The sequence below is a fragment of the Zonotrichia leucophrys genome, chromosome 1, assembly GCF_028769735.1.
Source record: "Zonotrichia leucophrys gambelii isolate GWCS_2022_RI chromosome 1, RI_Zleu_2.0, whole genome shotgun sequence".
NCBI lineage: Eukaryota > Metazoa > Chordata > Aves > Passeriformes > Passerellidae > Zonotrichia > Zonotrichia leucophrys.
Window position 1 is genome coordinate 115448126 of NC_088169.1, and position 19248 is coordinate 115467373.

The 19248-nt window shown below is 44.8% G+C and overlaps 1 protein-coding gene across 6 annotated transcripts in view; it reads right to left on the bottom strand.

Moving 5' to 3' along the window:
- FAM168A (family with sequence similarity 168 member A) overlaps nucleotides 1-19248 on the bottom strand; it is a 120635-nt gene that overhangs the window by 50086 nt on the left and 51301 nt on the right. For 5 of the 6 annotated variants that reach the window (XM_064728602.1, XM_064728628.1, XM_064728610.1 and 2 more), the window contains one exon: nucleotides 9919-10006. The exons of the other annotated variant lie outside the window; for it this stretch is intronic. In XM_064728602.1, the coding sequence (XP_064584672.1) occupies nucleotides 9919-9988 (70 nt within the window). In that variant the 5' untranslated portion in view covers nucleotides 9989-10006. The remainder of the gene's footprint in view (nucleotides 1-9918; nucleotides 10007-19248) is intronic. 6 annotated transcript variants of the gene reach the window in all.

The window sequence follows — 19248 nt, forward strand, 5'->3', positions numbered from 1 at the left end:
AAAAAATTATCACTTTTTGTGTCCTGTTCAAACTCCTCTATAGTTTTTCATTTTCCTTTGTAGTTTCTTTTCCCCAGTGGCCTGTACATAATGTTAAGTTTTCAGACAGAATTTAATGCAAAAAATAGGGTCATATGCAAAGAATACAATAAAAAACAGGGTCACAGGCAAAGAATGCAAGAGCTCAGGCACGACAGGAAATGTAAATGTTAAAAATCACACGAGAGAAGATAATAACAATAAAAAAGAAGTGCCCACAATACAACAAAAGCAGTGGCAAAGGCAGTGCACAGAGCATCCCTCAAGGCTGGCGGAGGGATGGGCTGACCTCAGAGGCCTCTGCCTTTCCTGACTTCCACACTTCTGTGGGGCTCATTAAAGGCTCCAAGCACAAAGCATCAAACACTTCAAGGAAAAGTTGGTCTCCATGGGAATAGAGGACAAACTAAAAATAACCATAAGCCAGCATTTTAACAATTTTGCAGGAGATTGTCATGGCAATGGAGAGAGTTGTAACCTGTTGTCATGATAACCCAAGTTTGAAATTAATGGGAAAGCATTCCACTTCCACTTCATCTTTATTCATAATGGATCCAGCACCTTCCACAGGAGAATTCCATGTTAGTGCCTGCAAGGAACCAGAGAGCCTGGGAGCAGCAAGGGAGGGATAAAGGACTGGGGGGATTAGAAGAAAAATTTAAAACTCCACAGCCAAAGTGAAGCAACAAAAGGAGGGGAAAAAACCCAGGGAGGAAAATCCTTTGATGGATGAAGGAATTTGGGTAGGAATTCTTGGGCAGACCCTGGCACAGGTGCCCAGAGCAGCTGTGGCTGCCCCTGGATCCCTGGAAATGTCCAAGCTCAGGATGGGGCAGTGGAAGGTGTCCCTGCCATGGCAGGGGCGGCACTGGATGGGATTTAAGGTCCCTTCCAACCCAAACCCATCTGGGATTTTATGACTCAAGTCCCATCTGGACAATCTCTTCTCAAACCAGAGTTCACATTAAACATTACAGAATGTCCAGTTTTTCAAGACACCCCAACTAGGGGGAAATAATCTGCATTTGCAGCCCAGAGGAGGCTCCAGGGGCTGCAGTGCCTCTGCTCTGGGGCCAGGCTGGGAGAGCTGGGGGTGTTGGGTGTCAGTGACCAACCTGCTGCTCGTGCATTCAGTGAGACCCTCAATTATATTAACGGGCTCAGAGCAAAGCATGCCTTGTTGGATGACAACATAATTGTTATTTTGGTGGGAAACTGCTCTGCTCACCCTGAAATTACTACGGTAGTCCATTATACTACTGTTTCCTTAACTGTTTTAAGGGGAAAGAAAAATTATTCTGACAACAGAGTGCCTGCACAGAACACACCTTTCTTCACCTTCAGAGCAGCACAGAATGCTCTTCACCTCAACAGAGCTCCTAATTTGAAATAAAAGCAACTAGAGGTAAACAGAAGTTCAGATGCCCAAACACATTCTTACACATTCACCTTCATCTTTCTGAATGAAACTCTTCATTGTTCAGCTGTAAAAATCCAGGTTTTCCCCTGTGTGATTTCATGTACAGTCACCATGCGCTTTGCATCCCCTGGGAGTGCCACAGGATCACCTCTTCTCCCAGGAGATGGATGCTCTTTGCTGCCAGACATGAGCTCTCTAATGATGAGGCACAGAGATGTCATTTTTAAGTGTAAACAGCTGGCAACAAATCAAGCAAAGAGTGGACATTTCCTTTGGTTGCTTACTGAAGTGAATTCTGTATCTATGAGCTCCAAAGTTTCACCTGTTACTACTCCAGGGTTTCTTCTTTGACTGCTCCCAGTCTTCTGAGAGCTCATCTTTTCAGCCCAAATTCTTTATTCCATTAGTGCCTGAAGATTATTGTGCAGATGAACTGAAATGCCCCAGAGCTGCTCCAGGAAGGGCTGGCAGCTCTCTGCAAGGATGGGCTGGGGGCAGAGAGGAGAATCTTTAAGGTTCTTTCCAACCCAAACCATGCTGGAATTCCATGACCTTCTCTCTGCACCACCAGGAGCCCAAGCCTTGCACCCTGCCACAAAAGCTGATTTTTTTTTTCCCCCCCAGATGAAGGATAGCAGCTCATTCTGGGAATTCAAAGGGCTTTACATGACGAGGCTGTTGACAAATCCATTCCTGTAAAAAGACCTGGAGATGGCAATTCCCACAAGGGAAGGAGCACTTCCCACCATCAGCAGAAACGCAGGGGTCGGGCAGGGGGGAAGAAGGGAAAAAGGCTGCAGCACTAAAGAGTCTTTCAGGACTCATTTATTCGAGCAGTGCCAAGGCAGCTCACTGCTGCAATATTTTCTTCCTGCACTCAGAGCCAGGGCTTTGGGATCTAATAAATCATGGCTGGCCGCAGAGACATTAAAATTCTAGCCCAGTACTGCATCAGATGAAACGGGGCCGAGTGCCAGCGAGCGCAGGGAGAGGGAAGGGCAGCCACACACACTTTCAAATAAGTGTATGAATGCATTTGCATATAAGCAACACCTGATTTGGGCCTCACACCAGGCTAAGTCTAATGAAATGGAACAGCAAAACACATCTGCAACTGGAGGATCTTTAAGGTCCCTCCCAGCCCAAACCATCCTGGGATTCTGTGATTAATAAACTCAAGCGCTCCGCTTCGGGAAAGCTGATCCCCACTAAATTAGAAATAAGATATTAGGTATAAAGCACAGTAGGAAAACAGAGCCAGTAATTAACAGATCTGCTACAAACCAGGGAATTATTTCTGAAGCTCATAAAAGCCTTTTCCAAGCCTGGGCCAGCTCACGTTTCTGTCTGTACAAACCTCTGTGCTGGATCACATTGACTGTGCCCAGTGTGAGAAATAATTGTGCACCAGGAGGGAAGAAAAACTCAATATTTAATCTAAAAACATTTTTGCAGAAGTCAAGCCACTAAATTTTAATTTATTACCTTCGGCCTGAAAAAACAGAACAAGGATCTGACCACTTATTTGCTGTGCAAGATGAAAAAAAAATAGGTGTGGGGGGAAGGAAAGGCAGCAAATATTAAGGGTTTTCAACAGATCCAAGGCAGCCTTGGAGCTTATTTGCAATCATTTAATTGAAGCACCTGGGGATTTAAGAGGTATTGAATGTGCGGGGTGCAAACATGCACAGAGAAAAACAAGCCAGCATATGAATTGGAACTGCAAGTGGCAGAAAGAAATATGCAGGAAAAGGCCTTTATTTTGGAGTGGCTGAGATTTTAACTCTGGGTGAGAGATTCCCTGAAGTGTGGGGTGCCAGGGCCAGGAGCTGTTTCCATGCTGGGTTAGGAACCCCCATCTCCAACCTGCAGAATGACAAGGGCACACTCCAGCTCCATGGAGCCTGTGGCAAAGGTTCCCAAATCCCCCGTCCCTGGAGGGACTGGAAAGCCACGTGGATGTGGCACCTGGGGACATGGGGCAGTGGTGGCAGGGCTGGGGAACATCTGCACCTGGATCATATTAAAGCTCTTTTCCAGCTTCAATGATTCAATGAAATGCCAATGTGATTTTGACTTGCTACACTGAGGCTCCTTGTTCAGGAGCAGAGCAAGAGGAACTTAGGAAAAGATATGGAAGTGAAGGGAACATGCAGAAAAAGAAGTTTAAATGGAAAACAACTGATCATGGCTAAAACAAGGAAAAAGGAGATGGCTCAGAAACAGACTAGAAATTGATAAGCCAGCCAAACCTAGTTTCATTCTCTGATATACACCCACTAAGAAAGAAGACAACAAAAACCCCTTCAGTTATCAATTTTAATACTGAATGTGTACTTAAAAGCCAAAAGCACTGGTTAGAGTTTGTCTGTATGCAATTTGAGGCAGAAATCTGGGAGGGCTCATGGTTAAAAATAAAGCTTCTCTTTTCCCCAGGTGAGTGAAGAACTTCACAAGATGTGCCTGTACTCTATAAAAGCAATTGAGACACAAGAAAATTCTCTGTTCACCTTTTATTTTCTTTAAATGGAGCACTTTTCTCTTCAAAACATGTTCCCAAGGCCATTCTTTTTCTTTTTCCCACCTATGCTTTTTGCTTCTCTGCCTCACCATTTTTCCCCAGCCCTCTTCAAGCGTGGCCATTTAATCTTTTTATTTCTTTTCCACCGCGAGGAAAACCAAAATCAATATTGCAGCCAAGAAATGAGGCAGAAATAAAGCAGTTGCATGGACTCACCCGAGCCTGGAGGAGGAGGAGGCCCACAATGAGGTCATTTGGGAAAACAGAACATGAGTTTTGTTTGCTTTTAAGATCTGAGACTACTCTGCTTCTTCACAACACAGGGGGACTCAAAAGCCTGTAAAACCTCCAGACAGTTATAAAACAGGGGGTGAGGGATGTTTCCCAAAGTTTCTATGAACTCCTTGGAAGGCTGGCATCAGTTGGAGCAGTGTCCAAAGGAGCTGAGTGGATGTCATGAATGATTTCAGAACCACAGAGTCATTAAGGATGGAAAAGCCCTCCAAGACCATCGAGCCCAATTGTTCCCCAGCGCTGCCAAGGCCACCACTGCCCCATGTCCCCAAGTGCCACATCCACGTGGCTTTGGAACAATCCCAGGGATGATGATTCCACCAGAGCCCTGAGCAACCTCTGCCACTCACAAACATCCCTAATCTGACCCAAACCCCTCTGCTTCCTTCTCCCAAACTCCTCCCTCCTTCCCTTAGTGGCTTTATGCTTTTTAAAACTTACAAAAAGTCCCTGAGCGGATTCATTGGGAAGATGGTGATTTATCCACTGTTGATGTCAATGCTGAAACTCAGCAGCTCCCAGCACTGAGGAATTCAGCAAGCTGTTTGGAAGCGTTCCCGTACGAAAATCACGCGTTTAAACATGAAAACAATGAGAGCCTACACAAGTCACAGCTCATTCTTCTCCCAGTCAAGTAGGATTTTCCTGTCTGCTCTATACACACCAATTAATAAACATGAAGAAACGCCAGAGGAAAAATATTCACTGTATCCACTTCATACATTTTTAATCACCCTGAAATCAATTCAACACCCTGAACACGGTTTAGAATTCCTGTTTTACAGAGCCGGTAAGCGATGGATCACCTAATTAAATCCAGGAGTGGCATTTCCCAATCAATGGAAGGGGCTGATGTGCAGGCACATCTTAGAGCAGAAGGAGTAGTAAGGAGAGAGCACCTCAACCCTGCCATTTACCCTGTGTTCCTCAGTGCTCCCCTTGAAAATGCTGAGGAATGCCAAAAAGAAAGAGAAAAAATATAAAGTTCATCCCTTTCACAGAGTACTCTGAAAGAACATGGTTTGTGTGGCCTAAGAGCTGATCTGCCACCAAAGGCCCAGCATTTCCAGAGAAGAATATAGCCAAACTTTAATTGTAAGTTAATAAGGGAGGCTGAAATCATGTCTAGAATTATCTTTGTCCCACAGAGAGTATGCAAAGGAGGATTACAAAACAGCAGAAATCCTATGGGAACATCCTTGAGTCACCTGCAACATCGAGGGCCACTGCCTTCCAACATCACAATAAATTAAGGGAACAGTCAGGAGTAAATGAGGTCACTCCTCACATGTGCAGTTGTGTCTGAGGCTCAACAATGAACACAAATGACAGGGATTAGGGCAGGAGCACACGTGAGAATCCTTCACCTCCTGTCCTGCCAACAGAACCAAGCGCCCGAGGGCACAGATTCCCTCTGCTCATCATTATGTCCCAACAAATGTTGTGGTTTCACCTTGGGGAAGAAAAAATGACAAAACTTGGGAATTTTCAACTTGGGAGTGCAGCAAACAGCCCAGCTCAGGGATGTGTCCTGCTCCTCAGGAGCATGAAGGGCTCCCATGCAGGGAAAGCCTCTCTGCTCTGTGCCAGGCTGGCAGAGCTGGGGGTGCTCACCTGGAGAGGAGAAGCTCCAGGGAGAGCTCAAAGCCCTGGCAGGGCCTGAAGGGGCTCCAGGAGAGCTGCAGAGGGACTGGGGACAGGCATGGAGGGACAGGACAGAGGGAATGGCTTCCCAGAGGGCAGGGATGGATGGGAGATTGGCATGGAATTTTCCCAGAGCAGCTGTGGCTGCCCCTGCATCCCTGGCAGTGCCCAAGGCCAGGCTGGACACTGGGGCTTGGAGCAGCTGGGACAGTGGGAGGTGTCCCTGCCCAAGGCTGGGGACTGCAATGAGATGTTCTCCAGGTCCCTTGCAAGGGACACAAACTCCCTGGAGATTCCCCAGCCAGCTCTGCATCCTTGGCCTCTTGGATTTTATTGCCATTTATTATTTAGGAATAACAGCACCGAACGCAGAGCCAGCCTAGCGGAGGTTCATGAATCACAGCATCTTATCAGCATATTAATCAGCTCCTGGGAGGGAGAGGGAAACGGTGTGAGCTATCACAAACACTTGATAGTTTCACGCTTGAAGTCAAAGCAGCTCCAGGAGAGACTGATTCTTCATCCCTGATTCCACACCAATGGGCTAATCTATTTACTGCAGCACTGGTGCCTTCCTGCAGTGCAGGGGTGCAAGGGAATGGGAAGGGTAATGTGCCAAAGGAAAAGCAGGTGCTTTGGCAGGCCCCGCTTGGGGCAGGTAAAGTGAATTGTACCAAGAACAAAAAAAAGCAAATTGGAGGCCTTAAATAAATTAGCCTCAATTAAAACAACAGCTTACATGAAGATCCAACTTAATTACAGGCTGGTTTAATTAAATAGTAAACAAGGCTGAAACCCTGCTGCTGATGCTCCAAAATCCGCGGAATTAGCGGAGTGGAAGCCGTCACCAGGCGGGCACGAGGAGCCAGGGCTTGGAGCTCAGAGCTGGCACTGGGCAGACGCAGCTCTGTCTGCAGCCAGAACATTCTCCCTGTGCCACCTTCCCTCGGCGCCACAGCCGCTCATCCAGAGCAGCAAACACTGCCAGCACAAGTTTTCTCCTCCTCTTTCAACAAAGAGGACCCCTTTGGTCTAAGGACCCCAAAAATGGGACACAGGAGAAGCCACAAGTGCTTAATAAATCCCTTAGTTCAAACACATGGATTGTTTTCATAAAGATTTCTCCTATGAGTTGAACAATTCTGATTTTATCTCCCCAAGGAACAGTATTTTAAAACTTCCTTTTTTAAATGTAATTGTTATTTCCCATAAAAAGTCAGCCAACCCAGGCCACACTTGAAAAATGATTTAGGAAATAACTGTCCTTCACACTTCCATTAAGGAAGATCAAACTGGAAAAATCAAGAATCTGAATAAACGGATGCTTCATCAAGTACTTGAGTATATGCCAAGGATTTCCCATTCTCCCTAACTCAAGGATTTCCTATTTTCCCTAACAGCCAATCTGGCAGAAAAAACTGGATTATTTATCTTGCAATAGACCTCTCTCCCTGCTCTGCCAGGAAACAACACAGAAGTCAGAATGAAAAGAAAACCATTAAAACTCATTATTTCAGACTAAAGGTACCATATAGATAAAAACAAAATATTAAGCAGTATAAAGCATTCACATTTAGCATGAAAAATCCCCCACAAAAGCACAGAATTCAACCTGCCAGTGTCCTGATTACCATCCCTGCTTTCCTCCTGCCTCTACCCCACCTGAGTTTTATTCCACAGCTCTTTTCATAGCTGCTCAGACCACCCTCAGGAGTTGCCTGTCTTTTCTCTACAGAGGCTAAAATTTACATTTTCTCCTCCTCATTCGCTATAGAACTTTGAGGCTTTCATTACATATTCAAACAAATTCAGATTTAAAAGAGTTTGCAATACTATTTGCCCAGGAAAAAAAAAAAAGAAGCTCTTCTGTTAAGTGCTTTCTGACTTCTATTTTGGGACTTCACTGTAAGAGTTCAGCCCACTGACTCCTCACCTTCCACCTGGGCATAGAACAATCCAGCAGGAATATTCCTGCTGTGCCGTCCCACATTTCTTTGTTTTACCACTGACATAACTGAGGACCTTGTTTTAATTTTCTCAGTCTGATCTGCCTCCAACTTTTCCCTCCAAGATTATCCTGCACATGCACCACTGATTGCAGTGCATTTACCACAAATTCTGGAAGACAAATGCTTGAAGGATGGTTTGGGATGAAACCACGGGGGCCACATCCTCCTGATCCCTGCATGGATCAAAGCTGGCACAAGTTGGCCAAGTCAAATTTCACAGAGTTAAGGGCACAGTAGGAAGTTCACAGTCATCAACCAGCAGGTTACTTCAGAAGATAACATCCCATTGATGTTGGCACTTGATTAATTCCAAATGGAGTCCTGCAGAATTCGTGTGCTCAAGCCCAGGCTGGACAGGGCTTGGAGCAGCCTGGTCTTTGCAAGGAGTCTCTGCCCATTGCAGAGGGTGGAATCAGATGAGCTCAAAGATCCAACCTAAACCATTCTGGAATTCCATTAATCCCTTCATCTAAAGCAGAATTCTCCCTCTAAAAGTCTTCTAGAAAAGGTCAAGGTCCAAATTCTGACCAATCTGCACCTCAATATTTAAATTAAATTGTCTCATCAAGTGCCAGAAAGCAGCTGCTAAGACACCCAGGATTGTCCGAAAGCAGATACAGAAATGTACACTGAATGGATATTAGGATGGAGCTTTAAGCAGATGCAAAAAAAAAAAAAAATCCAAGTAAAGTGGGAGAGAAGTAGCCTCTTGTGCTGGAAAGCCACAAAATTCCTGTTATTTCCAGAGCAGGAAAATAACTGTGCACTTATGAGCTCGTTCTATCACCCAGGCACTGCTGGAGTCCACAGTCCTCTCACAATGGGCAGATTTGTGAAGAGACTTTTTCACAGAGATTGTTGGTTTTTTTCAAGCCTCTCGTGCTTTGACTGTGAGACCAAAGTTCCCCCAAGCTACAGTATCTCCAACAAAGCAGCTGCATAAATTGGAACGAGAAAAAGAAAGGATGAATAAAAATGGGGCACCACGCCTTTGAGGAGCTCTCTGCTCTGCAGAGTCTCAGACTGGGCTCCTCACAGCCCCAGTGATCCACCAGCTGCAAGGGCGGCCAAACCCAACCACAATATCCATGCACAAAGCAGCTCAGAGTGTTTGATGCTCATTCCCATCTGCTGGTGACCACTCTCCTCATCAAAAGCACATTCCCAAATAATTCCACACATGAGGTGAAAGCCAACGCAAATAGAAAGCAGGAAGCTCTAACACAACATGACACCCAAGAGCTGATTGCATTCCCCAAAATGGCATAAAAAGGAGTTTTCCAGGGCTGATTTTGTACGGGGGTTCAAGATCATAGCAAGTCAAGGTGAACATAATCCACAGGGAAAACCAGATACACCTGAACTGGGATTTTCTTATTCCAAAGCACCATTTCTGTCCCAAATGAATTCTTTCCATATCAGTACACTTTAAGTTCCCCACTAGTTATGTAATGATGGTAAACATCTTTATCAAGTAATAAGGACGACATTTTTAGACAACTCAGTTCTAAAGAAGGTTTCAAACAGAAAACAGACTTGCTCTTCCACATAAAATTAACTCTACCAAAACACAACTTGAAATATAAAAAGAAAATCAGTCAATACTTTAGCTTAAGTCACCACTTATCACAATACCTGGGTGTTCTCCAAACAAGGGGATCTTGGCTGTGGGATCCTCATTTCCACAGCTGGATTATTCCAGCACGTGCACCCCAGTGGTTCAGGGGAACCCTCTCCTGCTGGACTGTCCCAGCACCTACTGGCATGTTTGTTAATGTAAAGAAAAAAGCCCTTTGCATCCTTTTCCTTAGGATTTCCAGGGCATCCTCTCTGCATGAATTCAGCTCCAATTCTTCTCACCAGCCTTGCTGAAGGGCTTCTCCTGCCAGTCACGTTCCCATCCGGCTCCCTGATGGGAAACCTTTCTCCCTCATTGAGGGATCAGCCACACCACACACAGAGATCAGGAACAGCCCCAGCCCCTGTCCTACCTGTGTAGGCCATGTTCTTCGGGTTTCCGTAGGGAGCCCCAGGTTGGACGGGGCTGTAAACAGGATTCATGCTGGAAGACCGGGAACTCTGAGGACAAAAGAAAAGCAGAGTTGAGACGGTTGCCTTGGGTTGGCTCCCGAGTCGCTGTCTGTGTGCAGAGCCCTGATAGCATCACCCTGTTAGAATTCCAGACACAGACAGCTGTGAAGGAAGGGATTTACAACCAGACGTTCCAACCAGATAGCATATTTAATAATTCAAGTTTTGGATCTCTCCGCTAATTCCCACAACTTCTCCGGCGCTGCATATTCTGCCTACAAATGCACCCGGAGCAGATTCATCTTCCACATCCCTGGGCTCAGGACTCATGACCCCACTTCCAGCGTGAGATGAACAAAGAGGAGGAGCCACAAAGTCAGGCAAGGGATTGTCCCCCTTGGAAGAGCGAGCAGTTCTTGGGTGATCAAACCAAGCGCACCGAAGGCCTGACCTTTCAGAGAGCAGCAGATCAGAGATCATTCGCCGCTGGCCAGATGGAGAAGGGCAGGTCTTGGTGAGCTTCCAGCGTGAGCTGACTGTGAAAACCTGGAGGCCAAGGCTTGGCTGCTGTGTGGGGCTGGGCAGGGCCACCCCCTGGTCCCACCGTTGGAGTTTCCATGAGCGAGGAGATTTCAGCAGCCCTCGTGCTCCCCTCGCCGATAAAATCCACACAGCAGGGTCAGCTTCTTGTGGGTTTTATTAGGAGGAAAGCAAGTGACTTGGGAATTTGTGTCTCCTAACTGTCAGTTAAGCAACTGGCTCAGTTAATTATCTTAATGAAGCACATTCTCAGTTCTGATTAATGGGAAAATCAGTCATTAAGCTTTATTAGGCGACGCATTTGTCTCCGCAGCTATCTAGTGGTAATTTCACACCAGAACCAAACCCATCTCGCCTCAAAATCTGGGGGTTTTGTTAAAATGTGTTATTTTACAGTTCATAAATAACACCATTCTCTCCAAACAAGTCCCTCATGATAGGGGACACAATTTGTTACATCATTAACTCCTTTCACTTTATCTCGGGAGAGTAAACAAGTCAAACGTTACACGTTAGCACCGATTGACTTGACAACAATTAGTGCTTAATTAATTAGCTGTCCCCTCCACCCCCAAGTTAGCACTGAAGGAGCCATTCTCTAAGGAAAGGAAATCAGGGTTATAAGCAAGTGGGAAGAGAGAGGGAGACTCAGAATTCCATCAGTGGCTTCACTGACACACAGCATTAAGAGCATTAAGAAGATCTTGAATAAAATCAGTGCAAACCCAGGCTGCCCAGAGAGGCTGTGGCTGCCCCATCCCTGGAACTGCCCAAAGCCAGGTTGGATGGGGCTTGGAGCATCTGATCTAGTAGTGGAAGCTGTCCCTGCCCATGGGACTGGATGAGCTTTAAGGTCCCTTCCAACCCAAACCATTCTGTGATTTTATGGAACAAAATTTAGGATGGTAACTCTTCACCTTTCCATTGTTCCTCCCCAAAAACCACCCAGTGACAGCTGGACCTGCTCCCAGGCAGGGCTGGAATCACAGCTGCTTTTCTAAAGTGCCTTTTCAATGCCAGCACCATTTCATTTGTACTCTTGTGTGTGTGAAGAGTATAAAAAAATCATAATTCAGGGGAAAAAAATGACAGAGTATGTGCGGCTTGCATTAGGTGTTGTACCAAATGGTAAAAGCAAAACACTCTTATTGAGAAGGATGAAAGAAAACGCTTTTTATCCCAGATAAAAAGGTTGTAATCGTGGTGGGGGCTTGAGAGCTTGTGAGGAAGAGGTCTGTGCTTCCTCCCTGCTTTGTATGCAGGGTGGGATTTCCAGCCAGCAGGAAAGAGCCCCTGCAAACGGCATTTGGGAGGGATGATTTTCTCTCCCATTCTGCAAGACAATGCCATCCGAAAATACATTTCAAATTCATTGCAGGCACCATGTTGTGGCATTGAAACAGCTACACTGAAATGGGAATAAAACAGGATTAGCAAAATTAAACCTTCTGCACCGCCAGAACCTGCAGAGTTCGCTTGTGGCCATGAATGCCCAACAAAAAGACTACTAAAAATTAATTATAAACAGACAAACACCAGCGCTGCTCTATTGCAGGAGCTCCCAGCGCTCCCTAATCCCTGAGCCAGCCACGCTCAGTTGCTCTGAGAGACTCCAGCAAGGAGTAACTCCAGCAGGAATGCCATGGGAATAAGCTGCTAGCAAACAGTCCCGGGATACTTGGTGCCTGTAACCTGGTTACCTTTTCATCCATTTCATCCTTCCTGTGAAAGCGCAGGGCAGGCTCCCATCACACCAGGGAGGGCAAACAGAGCCACAGGGGAGGGCGGGAATGGTCACTGTGGCCTGGGCAGAGATGGGGAATGGCTGGAGTCCATGAACTTGGAGGGTTTTCCCAACCTTGGAAGGCTTTTCCAACCTTAATGACTCTGATTCTATGAGTGTGCCCCCTGGGAATCAGGAACATCTCATCCCACTGTTTCCCCTTCACTTGGTGCCTTGGGAAGCACTGTGCCCAGATCCCTCCATCTCCACAGTGGAGTTTGCAACCTCCATCACTGTGGCTGGAAAAGATCTCCAAGATCATCAGGTCCAATCTCTGGCCCAATCTAAAAGCTAAAAGAATAAAGAATAAAGAAAATCCAGGAGGTTACCGAAGTTATTATCATTATCTTTTCAGAACAAAGGAATGAAATCTTTACAGAGAAATAAATAGATTTTGCAGGGTTTTTAAAACAGTGACACGGACAGGTTAATCTTTCAGGCTCTCCAAAAATTAAATAGCAGCTCTGAATTGAAAAGAAAAGAGTAAACAATGGGAAAGTGAGCTGTTCTGAACAACAGACATTTTTCCATTTTGTTTCAAGTCATTTCTTGTGTCAAGGTGATTTTCCCTTTAAACTCCCATTGCCTTGTTTTTTGTGCCACTGGGATGCAATGCCTTTTGAGAGCCCCATTCCTCACACTCTGGAGAGAGGGTACTATTTTCTCTATGTGCCAAAAGTAATTTATTTCACATCAGGTGGCACAGAACCAACATGAGAGAGTATGAACAAAGAAAAGAGATACTTTTCTTCCTTGACCCGCACATCACCTCTTTAAATGAATTTTACACAAATTGCATGCTAATAATATTCAGCCAAAGTCTCCTTGAACATGAAAAGGCCTCCTGACCTTACACTCCATGCAAATTCCACTAATTTTCTGACAATTTTTCCCTTAAGTCGTTTGAAGCTTGACCCTCACATGGGATCCACCAAACAATAATTAAATTACCTTCCAATTCATCTGGTAAAGGTTAATTTAGGCAAGTTACAAGGGTATATCCCACCTTCCCCCAAAAAAGGCTGGGACAGTGGGCACAAGCTCAGAGATTTGTTTCTACAATGAGCAGCTTCTTCTTTAATTTATTCTTTTTTTAGGGACACCTTAACTTAAGACTTGATTGAACATCTCACGTGGGAAACAAAATATTGAACCTGTTATAGAAATGTAACTGTGTTTTATATTATATATATATATTATATGTATATATAATAGGGGTATATATATATATGTATGTATTTTATATATATATATATATATATATATATATATATATAATGTAATATATAATGTGAACCCATCAGATTGACACATGGAAACCCAGACTGGTTTGGGTGGGAAAGACCTTAAAGATCATCCAGCTCCAAACCCTGCCATGGGCAGGGACACCTCCCGCTACCCCAGGTTGCTTTCTCCTCTCCAGGTGAATTCCTCCAGCTCCCAAAAATTTACATCCTACAGCATCTTCTGTCAGATCCACCTCCAAACCAGGGCAGGAGCACTCAGAGCTTCACTGAGGAGACTCAAGAAAATGTCCTGGGAGACAAAACTCCAGGGAGCCACATCCTTATCACTGCTGTTTCCTCTGAGATGAAGAACTAAATAATCAGGCTTTTCCAATCAACCAAGAAAAACCTGACATCTCTAACAGCAACAAGCCCTTTTGTCCTCATTGTATGAAAAATTAAATAGATCATTTATAAGCACAAAGCAGCTCTTGACTTTGGAATTTGCTGACCTCAGACCGACCAAAAAAATAAACGCTGAGGCAGGAAAAATCTCGACATTTCGTTTGCTGAAGTTTATGATCTGCTTAAAAGCCAGAGGATCAAAAAATGATAATTCAGTTATTAATTCAATTGAATATTATAGACTGCATATTGAAATATTGTAAAGGAAATCCCTGCCCTCCCTGAAAAGGACTAGGAAGGTGGGATCACTTGTTGCACAGGTGAATCTGAATGTGATGGCAAAATACCTGCACACTGTGTTTGCCTATTTGAATTAGGCAGAGCTGACACAAACACCCCTCTGAGCCTAAATAAATGAGAAATGATTGAATCATAAACTCACAAACTGGTTTGGATTGGGAGGAACCTTAGCAGGGACACCTTCCACCAGACCTGCTTATTCCAAGTTGAACCAGTTCCCCCACAAGAAATTTCAGAATGAGAAAAACCAAAATATTCTGGCACAGCTGGGGTTATATTAACTTGTTTCCAGAGAAGAAAATGTCTTAATGCAGATGAATTCTGTGCTGCAAATTCCCAGCCTTTTATCTGCAAGTCTGATGGGTTTCACCAGCAGGTAACCAATAAATACATGTATTTTTTAAAAGATCTAACATATCTGCCCCAGTGAGTCCCAAACCATTCTCAGCAGTTCTCAAACGACTTCCTTGATACATTGCTATTAATTTCTCTAACTTGAGGCCTTGCTGACTTTCCCTTTGGAGATGAACCCTGCTGCACTCTTGTACTTGGTGCTCCCCGACTGAGCCACGGCCTCCTCCGGCTGATTATCTCCCTCCTTTTGTCTTCCCTGCCCTACTTCATTATGTTCTGCTGAAAAGGCTGCTTGGAACACACAGCTTGAGGACACTTCTCTCTGCTCCTTCCTTTCCACAAGCACTGCCTTGGGAGATTTGGGCTGGCCACCAGGAAAAGCCTGGATTATAAACATCCATACCACAACATCACCCAGGCACTGCAAAAACAAACCAAAATATTCTTAGTTATCTTTCTTATCTGAGCTGCTTCAGACCTTTCTCCCAGCCAACCACTGCTCCCTCTCCTAAGAGAAGCTGCACTGCAGGAGTCACCCAGAACAACCAGACACAAGAGTAAAACCCATGAAAATACAATTTCTGACACTAATAAATACAATCTTCCCTCCTCCAAGCTCTTTAAAAATATGAAATAATTGATCACCTCTTTGGCTTTGTTTTACAGATGCAGAGAAGATGCAGGAGGGCAATGGGCTCAAGGGTGGGTTCACTGGGAGGGTTGGAATAGGTGGAATAACCATCCCTGGAAGCGTTCAGGGAACACAGGGCAGTGGTGGCCTTCCCTGAGTTCACAGGTGGACTCAGTGGTCTCAGAGGGCTTTTCCAATCTCAATGATTCCATGATTCTAGGGTAAACCAGACCATACTGGCAGGGCCAGGATTCAGGTGTAATACCCATTTTCCATCACATTATCCTCAAAGACAAGCTTTAATTTATGTTTTGCGCCAAATTTCCAACCACTACCACTAGTTAACCTTCCTCAATTTTTATAATTACTCCCCCCAAGATGGGAGAATCCCTTTGAAGCCATATCCCAAATACTGAAAACATGACTCCTTCCCATGGATCACAAAGGATAAACATTTAAATTTGTCTGGGAGTCAACCACACTGTACAAAGCTGGCACATCAGCAATACAATATTCCTGGAATTAAAATCAGATGAGGGCAGAGATATCCTTTTAATAACAGATGGGTCAGACTCCCCTGGGCTTCATTTGGTCAAATCCACTGTGCTGCAGGTTTTGGCTGTAATTTGTCACTTCCAGCCAGGTTGTTCCTCATTGCTCTCTAACAATCTTCACCCAGCTCCTGTTTTCTGGGATTTGTTCTCTGGTCAAGACTGGAAACCCCAGGCAGGGTGGAGGAGCAGCTCCAGCCCCACTTTTCCATCAAACAGCAAAGCAAATCTCTCCCTGTCCTCTTTTCTTCCTCTCCTCATGCTGACGGATGCACCCAGATGGGTTTAGAGACTGGGAAACAGGAGGATGAGCAGTGCAAACAGAGGGGATCAATCCTCCCTAACAGTCCTTTCTTCCTTAAATATTTTGGAATCTTGGTTCTGAAACAAAGCAGTACCAGGGAAGATGAAGGAGGGCCCAGGCTAAATCTGTCAGCAGGAAGGGAGCTTTGGCAAGAAGTTTGTTTATCGTCGTCTTTTTGTAATTTTGTGTTGGCAAGAGGCTCTGTGCTAACAAGCCCAGGAGCCTGAAAGTCTTTCCCCTCCATAGGACAGGCAGACAGTGGCATTCCCTCACTGCATTGGGAAAGCAAGCTACGAGGAAGGAGAAAAACAGACTCCAGATTTATGCTGGGCTTGATGTGCCCCACCAAAGGCCAGAAAATATACAGGGCAACTCAGTACCACTTGAAAAGTAAGCAAAAGGAGTTGGTGATGTTTTGGGGGAAAGCTGCCAAGGGATGAACAAACAGAACTCAAATTAAGAAATGAAGAAAATCATAACAATCATAGGCAGAGCGCAATAGAACAACACATAACCAGCACAACAGAAAGCAAGCTTACACAGATGACCACAATGGAAACCTTTCAATGAAAGCTACAGATGTCTGTAAAGCTGTCCCAGGCCTCAAACCCAAGTCAAACATTCCATACAGGAATTACCAGAGGTTAGTGGCAGACACTGTATGAGGGACAGCAGCCAATAATCAGTGCATGTACAGCACGATCCCTAACACATGCAATACGCACTCAGTTAGCATATCCATATTTCACAACCACTGGAAAAGCCAAGAATTTTCCAGCCTGCCATTCCAGAAGATTTGGAAGTGCTTTTATTCACCTAAACACTCGTTCAGGTTTCCAGTGAATACACCCAGCCCAGGAGGCCAAAACCAGGAATGCTTTTGCAGCAGCACAAAGGAAAGGGCTGAAAGGCCACAGCAAGTCAACAATTAACACTTTTCACAGATTTCTGGACATACCTTCCCGAACTAAAGAGTGGGAAAAGAAGTTTGAAGGAGCTCACAGCTTGCAGTTTATATCAGGAAAAAAAAAGAACTACTAAATCCCCAGCCTGTGATGGCTGCAAAACTCAGCTTTGCTTCCTTGCTTCCCATCAGGGGGATAAGATTGGTTTGGGGAATGAATGGCATGGCAGAAATTACAGATCAGCCATTCCCTTCTTCCTTTAAATAATAGTGAGTGCTGAAAGAAAAAAAAAAAATTAAAGTCCTGGAAGTGTCTTGGAAATATTAAAAAGGACAAGATTAGTGTGAAGCAGCCAAGCAAATTTCTGCCTTCCCATGTGAACATCTGTACTCATCTCTGATCCCTCCTGGCTGCAAGGCCAAGGAGCCGCTTAAAAAACCAGGGCTTCAGCATCTGTGTAGGTTAAACAGCACAAAATCTCAGAATGCTTTGGGTTGGGAGCTACCTAGAAAATCCTATTCCATGGGCAGGGCCACCTTCCACTGTCCCAGGTGGCTCCCAGCCCGGCCTGGGGCACTGCCAGGGATCCAGGGCAGTCACAGCTGTGCCAGGGCCTGCCCACCCTCCCAGGGAACAATTCCCAATTCCCAATATCCCATCCATCCCTACCCTCTGGCAGCAGGAGCCATTCCCTGGGTCCTGTCCCTCCATCCCCTCTCCAGCTCTCGTGGTGCAGTGCCAGGGGAACATTTGGACTCCATGTCCTCAGAGGCTGTTTCCAAGTTTAACAATTCCATATCTGCACCTATGACTGATAATTTAATTATTCTTAGAATTCAGTGTTGGTTTTGCAACACTCAGGTGTAGCCAGAATAAACCCACCTGGTTTAAGCACACAGAGCTATCTGTAGCCTCACAGCTTCATATTATAAACTCCACAGAGAAAAAAGCCTTTTTATATTTCACAAAAGATCCCAGCACACATTACACAGCAATTCCATGATTTACAGTGCACACCCTTATTTGTGCCTTTTTGAAAAAGAAGGAAAAAAATCAGGCCTTTGATTTGCAACCAATTTGTGACACATTTCTTTTCATGCTGATAAGCCTCATCTCTGCACATAATAAGGCTTTTTTCTGCCATCATTTCTCCCTAACAATTCAATTTTCATCTTAAATGAACTCTATCAATCATACAACAGGTGCACATCACCTACTCAAGAGACAGATTTCCTTTCTCCAGATTTCTCTGTCCTCTGACAATGCCTAAATTGATAATAACTGTGATAAAACCCCCAGTCTGGGAAGGGACTAATTTTGGTAAGATTCTCTCTATTTTTTAATGAATTCACAAGTTTTTTTGCCATGCCTGGAAAATAAACTCAGCATTCCCAAAAGATGTTTTGTGAAATACTGGTGGCATGTTTTTCATTTCCTTAATAAACAACAGCAACTGAGTTCCTGGTTTCTGTTCAATGATTAATTCAGCTTTAAGAGATGAATCCAACAGCAAGGAAGAGCTAACAGGGGATCTAGAAGGAATTAAATACATAATAAGCAGCCCAGGAGGCAGCACACACTGTGGGCAGGAGAGAAGCCAGACTGGATGTGCATCCTCTGCAAGTGCAGAGATATTGGACAATGTGACCAGCACAGGGAACACAGGCAAAGCACAGGGCAGGGCCTGGGCAATCTTCACAGGAATTGCCAGGCAACAGCAGGGAAAAAATGTCCTTGAGGGGAAGAAAAGGAGGGCAAATTATGAGAGCAGCCACGACCTCTACGATCTGGAGAGCCTGGGAATACACACTTCAGAAAGAACAAATGTTACACAGCAAGGCACTTCCCAAGGTCCTCCTTTCCTCTATATGCTTTTCCCAAACTGACTTCTTTCAATAACTATAGAATGATCTGGCTATTCCTTTTCAATTAATAATATGCCTTTAATCACATTTGTAATACATATTTTATGTTTTCACTCCTTTACCTACGTGAATTTAAACACAATGGTGCCTGCATTTAGAATTAGAGCACAGTGAATGACACTCCATAAAGTATTTCCACACAAATTTCCCAGGGCACAGGTGTCACTCATTGCCATTTCTGGGGCTGTGCCATCCCACCAGCATCCCCCAACCTGCAGAACATGCCTAGTGCAATGCCAGAGGAAGATGGAAGGTACACAAAACAAGGAGAGGAAGATGCACTTCACACCCCTCTGTTTTCTCTGGAAATTAAAACCCAGCTGTGCCCAGATTTCAGCATCAGCACAACAGTGTCAGATTTGTACT